Source organism: Lampris incognitus, chromosome 18 (genome assembly GCF_029633865.1).
Source record: "Lampris incognitus isolate fLamInc1 chromosome 18, fLamInc1.hap2, whole genome shotgun sequence".
Taxonomy (NCBI): Eukaryota; Metazoa; Chordata; class Actinopteri; order Lampriformes; family Lampridae; genus Lampris; species Lampris incognitus.
This window is the reverse complement of record NC_079228.1, coordinates 39,368,281-39,379,630: the sequence shown is the minus strand read 5'-3', so window position 1 is coordinate 39,379,630 and position 11,350 is coordinate 39,368,281. Positions and strand designations below refer to the sequence as shown.

The 11,350-nt window shown below is 51.3% G+C and overlaps 1 protein-coding gene across 1 annotated transcript in view; it reads left to right on the top strand.

Annotated features, from left to right (window-relative positions):
- The first annotated feature begins 2,460 nt into the window (after positions 1-2,460).
- Positions 2,461-11,350, top strand: part of LOC130128826 (voltage-dependent calcium channel gamma-4 subunit-like) — a 20,892-nt gene continuing 12,002 nt past the window's right edge. Inside the window, exon 1 of the mRNA XM_056298578.1 lies at positions 2,461-2,689. Within this exon, the coding sequence (XP_056154553.1) occupies positions 2,464-2,689 (226 nt within the window). The 5' untranslated portion in view covers positions 2,461-2,463. The remainder of the gene's footprint in view (positions 2,690-11,350) is intronic.

Sequence of the window (11,350 nt, the reverse complement as noted above, 5' to 3'; positions counted from 1 at the left end):
GAGGACTGGGTTGAGAAACACTGGTGTAGACTGTGCAGTCCTGGTCTGTAGATGGTGTAGACTGTGGAGTCCTGGTCTGTAGATGGTGTAGACTGTGCCGTCCTGGTCTGTAGAAGGTGTAGACTGTGGAGTCCTGGCCTGTAGATGGTGTAGACTGTGGAGTCCTGGCCTGTAGATGGTGTAGACTGTGGAGTCCTGGTCTGTAGATGGTGTAGACTGTGGAGTCCTGGTCTGTAGATGGTGTAGACTGTGGAGTCCTGGCCTGACGTGTCAGCTCTCCTGTGTTGTGCCGTCCTCCTGGCCAGCGTCCGTTCAGTTTCTCTGATGTACAGTGCAGGTTGAGTGAAATGCACACCCCCTTCTCCCTCTGTGGCTTTACTGTTGGTGGAACTGCCATGCAGGGCATGTGTGCGGTTGGTGATGTGGTTCTATTCCTTGGCGGTGTTGTGCCTTGGCTGATGGGATTAAGCTGCATGTGGTAGTCCACTGAACTAGTTGTTTTATTGCGGTTGTTCATACACAGAATATAAACACCACTTAGCGCGGTCGCCTCGCAGCAAGAAGGTCCTGGGTTCGAGCCCCGGGGTAGACCAACCTTGGGGGTCATCCCAGGTGGTCCTCTGTGTGGAGTTTGCATGTTCTCTGTGTGGGTTTCCTGCGGGTGGTCCGGTTCCCTCCCACAGTCCAAAGACATGTGGGTCAGGTGAATCGGCCATAATAAATTCTCCCTAGGTATGAATGTGTGTGTGTGTGCCCTTTGATGGACTGGCGGCCTGTCCAGGGTGTCTCCCCACCTGCCGCCCCAATGACTGCTGGGATAGGCTCCAGCATCCCCGTGACTCCAATTGGGATAAGCGGCTGGGATAATGGATGGATGGATGGATGATACCGGGCGCGGTAATAGCTCATCAGGCGACATCACGTTGGCTATTAAGGTGGTGATGTACTCCTGCCAATTAAGTCACCCCCCTCCAAAAAAAAAAGAAGGACACTTCGCTTCCTCAAAACATGTCCCCTCGCTACACCACTGGGGGCAAAGCCACCGTTTCTACTTTGCCACGTGGGTAACTGCAGTCAGACACAAAACAAGGGCAAAGTTCACTCAGCTGCAAAGCTTCATGGGAGCGTTTGTGTTGAGACGTCATTCTCACAACATCTTTTGTGAATTGAACCTTGACACGGGGCAGATAGCGGTTGGAAGTGATGCACGATGCATGGTGCTATCGGCGGCTGCAATCCATTCTTTGTGAATTAACCTGTCGGTACGGAGTGAGTCTAGAAAAAGGAGAGACATCCGCCAGTAGAGGCAGATGAAAGAGGAGGGGGAGTCAACAGATAATTAGAATAGTTACAAATAAATTAAGGTCTCTTTCAAATCGAACATCTCAAAATGAGTAGAAGGTATTGTTCTTGCAACTGCATTTATAATTTCTTTTTTTTTTTGTTATTCAGGATACGTATGAGGGCAGTGTGACAGTGGTGAGGTGTGCGGTTGGAGTGTCAGACGGGTGGAAGGTGGAGGTGGGATGACTCAAGGATCGTCTCTGAGCCCTTTCTTGTTTGTAATGGTGATGGACAGGTTGACGGACGAGATCAGGCAGGAGTCTCCATGGATGATGATGTTTGTGGATGACATTGTGTACTGTAGCGAGAGTAGGGAGCAGGTGGAGGAGAGCCTGGAGAGGTGGAGGTATGCGCTGGAGAGAAGAGGAATGAAAGTCAGTAGGAACAAGACAGAATACCTATGCATGAATGAGAGTGAGGACAGTGGAATGGTGAGGATGCAAGGAGTAGAGGTGACGAAGGCATATTAGTTTAAATACTTGGGGTCAACTGTCCAAAGTAACAGGGAGTGCAGAAGAGAGGTGAGGAAGAGAGTGCAGGCAGGGTGGAGAGGGTGGAGAAGAGTGTCAGGAGTGATGTGTGACAGAAGGGTACCAGCAAGAGTTAAAGGGAAGGTTTACAAGATGGTAGTGAGACCAGCTATGTTGTATGGTTTGGAGACAGTGGCACTGACGAAAAGACAGGAGGTGGAGCTGGAGGTGGTGGAGGTGAAGATGATAAGATTTTCATTGGGAGTGATGAAGAAGGACAGGATTAGGAAGGAGTATATTAGAGGGACAGCTCAGGTTGGACGGTTTGGAGACAAAGCAAGAGAGGCAGATTGAGATGGTGTGGACATGTCTGGAGGAGAGATGCTGGGTATACTGGGAGAAGGATGCTGAATATGGAGCTGCCAGGGAAGAGGAGAAGAGGAAGGCCAAAGAGGAGGTTTATGGAGGTGGTGAGGGAGGACATGCAGGTGGCTGTCAGTTTGTTTTTTGGACTACTTCGGTGCCACCATGGACCCTCTGTCCTGATCCTGTCCAGCATTTGCCTCCCATCTTTTCCCCTCTCTCTGAAAGTGACCATAAAAAGACTCATTCATTCCCCCCCCACCCCCCGTCTCTTGCTCCCCCAGCCATGGTGTGGTGTGAGAGGGGAATCCAGGTGCTGCTGACCACCATGGGGGCGTTTGCCGCCTTCGCCCTGATGACGGTGGCCATCGGCACCGACTACTGGCTGTACGCCCGAGCCTTCATCTGCAACAGCACCGCCAACTCCTCCCAGGAGGACTCCAACAACAAGGACAAGAAAGACCCCGGGGCCCTCACGCACTCCGGCCTCTGGAGGATCTGCTGCCTGGAAGGTAGGGAGCGCTGTCATGGTGTGTGTGTGTGTGTGTGTGTGTGTGTACGTGTGTATGTAGGTGTGTGTGGTTTTCTCTTTCTGTGCGCATGGAGTTGTGTGTATGTGTTCAGGCTGCCTGCAGAGCTCATGAGTGTTGTGGAGTTTGTGTGTGTGTGTGTGTGTGTGAGTGAGTGTGTGTGTGTGTGTGTGTACTGTGTCTAGGGGGCAGGGTCTATGTGTGTGTTTGTTTTCTGTGTGTGTGTGTGTGGGGAGGGGGGGCAGAGGTTACAAGTGTATGTTAGGAGTTGTGTGTGTGTGGGGGGGCAGAGGTTACAAGTGTATGTTAGGAGTTGTGTGTGTGTGGGGGGGCAGAGGTTACAAGTGTATGTTAGGAGTTGTGTGTGTGTGTGTGTGTGCGAATGAGCCTACTTATTTGTTGATGCTGATGAGCAGCTCAGCCATGAAAGACACAATTTGACCTAAATGATTGCAAACCCAAACACACACACACACACACTCACACACACACACACACACACACACAAACAATGCCAGAGAGAGAGTCTGGCAGTCAGTTGTAATGTTTGTTGTGCCATGTGTGTGTGTTTGTTTGTGTGTGTGTGTGTTAATGCTGAGGCAGTGAGGTCAGATGAGAGAATTAAACTTGGCTATGTGGGAAGTGCGCTGGTGCTCTGGACTGACTCTGGTGCTCTGGACTGACTCTGGTGGTCTGGACTGACTCTGGTGCTCTGGACTGACTCTGGTGCTCTGGACCGACTCTGGTGCTCTGGACTGACTCTGGTGGTCTGGACCGACTCTGGTGGTCTGGACTGACTCTGGTGGTGTGGACCGACTCTGGTGCTCTGGATCGACTCTGGTGCTTTGGACCGACTCTGGTGCTCTTGGACTGACTCTAGTGCTCTGGACCGACTCTGGTGCTCTGGACCGACTCTGGTGCTCTGGACTGACTCTGGTGCTCTGGACCGACTCTGGTGCTCTGGACTGACTCTGGTGCTCTGGACTGACTCTGGTGGTCTGGACTGACTCTGGTGCTCTGGACTGACTCTGGTGCTCTGGACCGACTCTGGTGCTCTGGACTGACTCTGGTGGTCTGGACCGACTCTGGTGGTCTGGACTGACTCTGGTGGTGTGGACCGACTCTGGTGCTCTGGATCGACTCTGGTGCTTTGGACCGACTCTGGTGCTCTTGGACTGACTCTAGTGCTCTGGACCGACTCTGGTGCTCTGGACCGACTCTGGTGCTCTGGACTGACTCTGGTGCTCTGGACCGACTCTGGTGCTCTGGACTGACTCTGGTGCTCTGGACGGACTCTGGTGCTCTGGACCGACTCTGGTGCTCTGGACTGACTCTGGTGCTCTGGACCGACTCTGGTGCTCTGGACCGACTCTGGTGCTCTGGACTGACTCTGGTGCTCTTGGACTGACTCTGGTGCTCTGGACTGACTCTGGTGGTCTGGACCGACTCTGGTGGTCTGGACTGACTCTGGTGCTCTGGACCGACTCTGGTGCTCTGGACCGACTCTGGTACTCTGGACTGACTCTGGTGCTCTGGACCGACTCTGATGCTCTGGACTGACTCTGGTACTCTGGACTGACTCTGGTGCTCTGGACGGACTCAGGTCCAGAATAAACGGGGTTGTGTTGTGCTGTTGGATTAATGACTGCCAGTATTGTTTCTGAATCTACTCCAGGAGCTTCTCCTCTGTGTCCGACTTCCTCTTCCTTTCTGCGTTCCAGCTGCCGCAATGAAATGATGATGAATAGGGCGTCCGGGTGGTGTAGCGGTCTATTCCGTTGCCTGCCAACACGGAGATCGCCGGTTCGAATCCCCGGCTTGGTCGGGCATTCCTACAGACACAATTAGCTGCAGCTGGGAAGCCGGATGTGGGTTAGTGTCCTGGTCGCTGCACTAGCGCCTCCTCTGGTTGGTCGGTGCGCCTGTTTTGGGGGGGGAGGGGGAACTGGGGGGGAACAGCTTGATCCTCCCATGTGCTACATCCCCCTGGTGAAACTCCTCACTGTCAGGTGAAAAGAAGCGGCTGGTGACTCCACATGTATGGCAGGAGGCATGTGGTAGTCTACAGCCCTCCCCGGATCAGCAGAGGGGGTGGAGCAGAGACCGGGACGGCTTGGGAGAATGAGGGTAATTGGACGGGTACAACTGGGGAGAAAAAGGGGGGAAAATCCCAAATAAAAAAAGATGATAAATGATGAAGTCAGTACTGGTGAGTCGGGGCCACACATCCAGCTGTGTGGTGTGTTTCTTTTTGTCCATCGTCGTGGTCCATCATGGTCCATCGTGGACCGTCGTGGTCCAGCAGCTCTGAACATCACTGACAGAGTATCAAGGGACGAGAAAAAAACACGGGAAACCGAAACGTCTCCGAAAAACATACGGACAGAAACAAACAGATGACATTTTTGGACTCTTTTAATGTGCAACATTTTTGGACTAAAACTTGGGATTTGGTGTGAAGGACTTACAGGGACTGTCGGCTGATGGGGGACGGGTGTCAACGCTGATGGAGTCATCACCCCGTGAAGCCACCATGTACTTCATAAAGATGGATGGATGGATGAATGAATGAGTGGATGGATGGATGAGTGGATGAGTGGATGGATGGATGGATGGATGGATGGATGGATGGATGGATGGATGGATGGATGGATGAGTGGATGGATGGATGGATGGATGGATGGATGGATGGATGGATGAGTGGATGGATGAGTGGATGGATGGATGGATGAGTGGATGGATGGATGGATGGATGGATGAGTGGATGAGTGGATGGATGGATGGATGGATGGATGAGTGGATGGATGGATGGATGGATGGATGGATGGATGGATGGATGGATGAATGAATGAGTGGATGGATGGATGGATGGATGGATGAGTGGATGGATGGATGGATGGATGGATGGATGGATGAGTGGATGGATGAATGAGTGAATGGACGACATGATAAGTCATCAGCAGTGTGTGGGGAATGCGGGCACAGTACCTGGGGAACGTGTTTCCAGAACAGCTTCCTGTGATCAGGTCACTTCCTGTCCACTCCTGTGCAACATGTTCATGTCGTCATACAGCAGCGTGTTCATGTCGTCATACAGCAGTGTGTCCATGTCGTCATACAGCAGCGTGTTCATGTCGTCATACAGCAGCGTGTCCATGTCGTCATACAGCAGCGTGTTCATGTCGTCATACAGCAGCGTGTTCATGTCGTCATACAGCAGCGTGTTCATGTCGTCATACAGCAGTGTGTCCATGTCGTCATACAGCAGTGTGTCCATGTCGTCATACAGCAGTGTGTTCATGTCGTCATACAGCAGCGTGTTCATGTCGTCATACAGCAGTGTGTCCATGTCGTCATACAGCAGCGTGTTCATGTCGTCATACAGCAGCGTGTCCATGTCGTCATACAGCAGCGTGTTCATGTCGTCATACAGCAGCGTGTTCATGTCGTCATACAGCAGTGTGTCCATGTGGTCATACAGCAGCGTGTTCATGTCGTCATACAGCAGCGTGTTCATGTCGTCATACAGCAGCGTGTTCATGCCATACAACATGACTACATGTGACCCGTGGTAACGTGTTCACCACATCTCATCACATGCCGATTACAGGACGATAAAAGACTGGGGGGGATTTCTGTTTTCTCAGCGCGCCGCCGCAACGAGTCGACCGTCGCCTCACCAACCGACAGCTTCATCGACATTATGAAACATAGAATATATAGCTGGCATTATGAAACATAGAATATATAGCTGGCATTATGAAACATAGAATATATAGCTGGCATTGTGAAACATAGAATATATAGCTGGCATTATGAAACATAGAATATATAGCTGGCATTATGAAACATAGAATATATAGCTGGCATTATGAAACATAGAATATATAGCTGGCATTATGAAACATAGAATATATAGCTGGCATTATGAAACATAGAATATATAGCTGGCATTATGAAACATAGAATATATAGCTGGCATTATGAAACACACACACACACACACATGCAGAGCTTCCAACAGAAGGCTGACTGCAGCGCCGGAGGGCTCATCTATAAGTGGTGAGTCATTTGGCGGTTGATGGAGTCGAGCGCTCATTAGCCATACCTGAGCGACAGACGGTGTCATAAGGAGAGGACAAATGTGTCCCCCCCCCCACACACACACATAACCCAGGGCCATGCACACACATTACAGTATTACGTGTTACACACACACACACACACACACACACACACAGTCATGGACAGCAGCTCTTAATGTAAGATGGCGTCTCTAGGCCAAAGCTCTTAAGGTCATTACAGAGTCGTGATTTGTCCTCCCACGAGATAGCAGAGTGGCTAAACCTGCTGCCCTCGTGCCGTGTAGATGCCCCAGTGTTTTAGCTCTTCTCTTTTGTCTGTCAAGTCTGCTGTTTACCAAGGCTAAGCATGTAAATGACCTCGGCAAATTTTGTAAATGAGCATTATGTAAATGTCTGCTTCCGGTGTGGGAGGATGGCGGCGCGAATTCACGTTCGTGGCGGCCTCACCCAGTACCGTCCGGGCAGTGTCTTTGTCCACGTCTGCGTCTAAATGTTTTGTCTCTTCGTTGGCTGGGAGAGCTTGGTCTGCTGCACTGTGGGCCCAGGGACCGCGGCCTTGCCTGGAGCTGCACCCGAGGAGGTAACACCATGGGTGGTCTTACAGGACACGGAAGTGGAACAGGCTAAGCTAGCTTCCGGTAACACCGAGGGCGGTCTGGCGGCGGCCTCATAGTGTTCCTGATTCCTCAGCACAGCAGCTGATGTCGCTACTGTGCAGTAACGTGAAGCAGCAGTCATCAGACGTAGCATGTAGCATGTAGCGTGTAGCATGTAGCATGTAGCGTGTAGCAACAAATGATTTGCTGGAAGTTCCGTTTTCTGAAGTATGTGTGGTCCAAGTGTTGGCTGGGGATGAAGGGATGAGAAAAGGAAGAGAGGAGGACGAGGGAGCTTAGATGAGGTAATGAGGAATGAAGGAAGAACAGCTTTGTAAAGAGCGGCGGCTCAAGTCTGAACATTTGATGGAGGATGAAAGAGGGATGAAAAGAAAGGATGGGAACGAGTTACTGTGATGAAAGTAAAGAGAACGTCTCTGGACGAGGACTTGAAGCGTCACAACAAGTCCGGTGACTGGAGCCCCGGGGGAGCAGGTTGGAAGTCGGCCCCATGTGAAGTCTCAACACGTTTCCGTTCCCGGCTTGTCGAACAGCAGCCTGATCAGTGGCCTGATGCTTCAAACTGGGATTTATTTTTAAATTTTGATTTTGAGATACTTTATTGATCCCCGTGGGGAAATTATGCTCAGCATTTAACCCATCCTAGCTGTGTAGATAGGAGCAGTGGGCAGCCGCTGTGCAGCGCCCGGGGACCAGCTCCAGCTCGTCTTGCCCTGCCTTGCTCAGGGGCACAGACAGGAGTACTAACCCTAACATGCTTGTCTTTTTGAATTTCCCCCCTTTCTCTCCCCACTTGTATCTGGCCAATTACCCCACTCTTCCGAGCCGTGCCAGTCGCTGCTCCACCCCTTCTGGCGAGCATGTGGGAGGATCACGCTATTCCCCCCAGTCCCCCCCCTCCCACATCCGGCTTCCCACCCGCAGACAGGGCCAATTGTATCTGTAGGGATGCCCGACCAAGCTGGAGGTAAGACGGGGATCAAACTGGCGATCCCCATGTTGGCAGGCAACAGAATAGACCGCCAGACTACCCGGACGCCCTATTTATCATCATTTCATTGCGGCAGCTGGAATGCAGAAAGGAAGAGGAAGTCGGACACAGAGGAGAAGCTCCTGGAGTAGATTCAGAAACAATACTGGCAGTCATTAATCCAACAGCACAACACAACCCCGTTTATTCTGGACCCGAGTCAGTCCAGAGCACCAGAGTCGGTCCAGAGCACCAGAGTCAGTCCAGACCACAAGAGTCGGTCCAGAGCACCAGAGTCGGTCCAGACCACCAGAGCACCAGAGTCGGTCCAGAGCACCAGAGCACAAGAGTCAGTCCAGAGCACCAGAGTCGGTCCAGAGCACCAGAGTCGGTCCAGAGGACCAGCGCACTTCCCACATAGCCAAGTTTCCTTCTCTCATCTGACCTCACTGCCTCAGCATTAACGCACACACACAAACAAACACACATGGCACAACAAACATTACAACTGACTGCTAGACTCTCTCTCTGGCATTGTTTTTATGCGTGACACGGGGGGTAACACAAGGATTCGAACTGGCGATCCCCCGTGTTGGTAGGCAACGGACTAGACCGCTACGCTACCCGGATGCCCCAACATGCATGTCTTTTTGATGGTGGGGAAACCAGAGCACCCGGAGAAAACCCACCGCAGACACGGGGAGAACATGCAAACTGCACACAGAGGACGACCTGGGACGACCCCCAAGGTTGGACAACCCTGGGGTTCGAACCCGGGACCTTCTTGCTGTGAGGCGCCACTGTGCCGCCAATGATGATGCTCGAGGTTCCCCTTTAGTGTCAGTTCTGCACATGCTGGGCTGTTCAACAGATATCAGTGGTGTGGCGTTCCAGTAACCAAACAACCCAGTCGCCAGAATAAAATGCTGGTATTTCACATTTCTGCAAACCACAGATACGTTAAAATCTCCATGTTTCTGAACCAGAAATACGTTTCACATCAACATTTCAATGTATAGCCAAAGTTGGTGGAGCCTGCAGCGTCACATCATGACTGTCAAGTTTCTGTGCGCTGAAAGAAAGAAAATGGCTGACGTTCCTCTCGTTCTCGGTGGAAATGCATCATTTTAAGATTCACCATTAAAAAGGGTTTTGGTAACATTTGTAGCAAGAAATGTGGATTTTATTTTCGGTATCTTCGTTCAGTGAACGTGTATGAGCTTAAGTTCATAAGTTATTCTGAAGATTCTTTCGGGTCTCGCCAGGAAATGATTGGAATAAAACGTTTCCGACATTGAACACAACCCCAAAATGTGTTTCCACAAAACCGGCTAAAATATCCTAAATAAATCAACATGTGTATGTGTACACCTAAATGCAGCGTCATTTCCTTTCTGCTGCAGTAAGTATTTGATATATTCTGTACATACGTATATGTTTTTGCAACCCTATTTACGACGCTACTCTGCAAACCAGAAGAACTGCAAATATGGTGCTGAGTTGTACCAAGCTGCATGGCGTGGCTCAAAGGAATTGTAGTTTGACCTCTGAACTCTGACCTCAGTGCATGTCGAAAGGCTTGTCATTTAGCAACGGAGGGGGCTACAGACATGCGACCTGTTCCAGACGGTTCCAGAGAGCTCTTGACTTCAGCTATATGACGTGGGGTCACTGTCAAATATGGTTGAAATCCATAAAAACAAAAAAAGTGGGCCTCCGGGTGGCGTAGCGGTCTGTTCTGTTGCCTACCAACACGGGGATCGCTGGTTCGAATCCCCATGTTACCTCTGGCTCGGTCGGGCATCCCTACAGACACAATTGGCCGTGTCATCCGGTGGGAAGCTGGATGTGGGTATGTGTCCTGGTCGCTGCACTAGCGCCTCCTCTGGTCGGTCGGGGTGCCTGTTCAGGGGGGAGGGGGAACTGGGGGTAATAGTGTGATCCTCCCACGTGCTACATCCCCCCGGTGAAACTCCTCACTGTCAGGTGAAAAGAAGCGGCTGGTGACTCCACATGTATGGGACGAGACATGTGGTAGTCTGCAGCCCTCCCCGGATCGGCAGACGGGGTGGAGCAGCGACCGGGGCGGCTCGGGAGGGTGGGGTAATTGGCCGGATACTGTTGGGGGAGAAAAAGGGGGGAAAGCAACAACAACAAAAATAAACAAGAACAAGTTTGAATGGAAAAACAAAAAGGCAGCACGGTGACCCAGGGGTTAGCGCTGTTGCCCCACAGCAAGAAGGTCTTGGGGTCGAACCCCAGGCTGTCCCGGGTCCTTTCTGTGTGGAGTTTGCATGTCCTCCCCGTGTCTGCGAGGGTTTCCTCCAGGTGTTCCGGTTTCCCCCACCATCAAAAAGACATCCATATTAGGGTTAATACTCCTGCCTGTGCCCCTGAGCAAGGCAGTGGAAAGAAGAGCTGGAGTTGGTCCCCTCAGTGTCAGCCATTTTCTCCCCCTTTTTACAGACAGAAACTTGACAGTCATGCGATGTGGACGCAGCCTCCACCACCATTGGCTATAAGTTGAGACGTTGAGAAGAAAGATGTCTGTGGTTCAGAAACATCCACAGTTTAACGTGTCTGCGGTCTGCAGAAACATAAAACACCGACCCTTCATTCCGGCGGCTGGGTTGTGTGTTCGAACAACCCTGCACCTGCAGAATTGACACCAAAGGGCAACCTGGAGCGCCACAGTTTGAAGCACAAGGCCACCGACCAAGCTGCTGTGTTTGAGGAGCTGGGAACGAGAACTTGTCGTCGGTCTAGTAGGAAGAACGGAGCAAGAAAGAGGGGATGAAATGGACGAGTGAAGGGGAAAAGTCCCGTCGTCGTATACAAGAAGGCTCGGCGTTTTCGGTTTTTATTTTTCAAAACCACCCAGCATGCCGAATTTCACCACAAGAGGACACTGTTACGAAACCTCACACGAACAGGAACTTTTGGATTCGTGGAAACATGAAAGCCGGGTGAG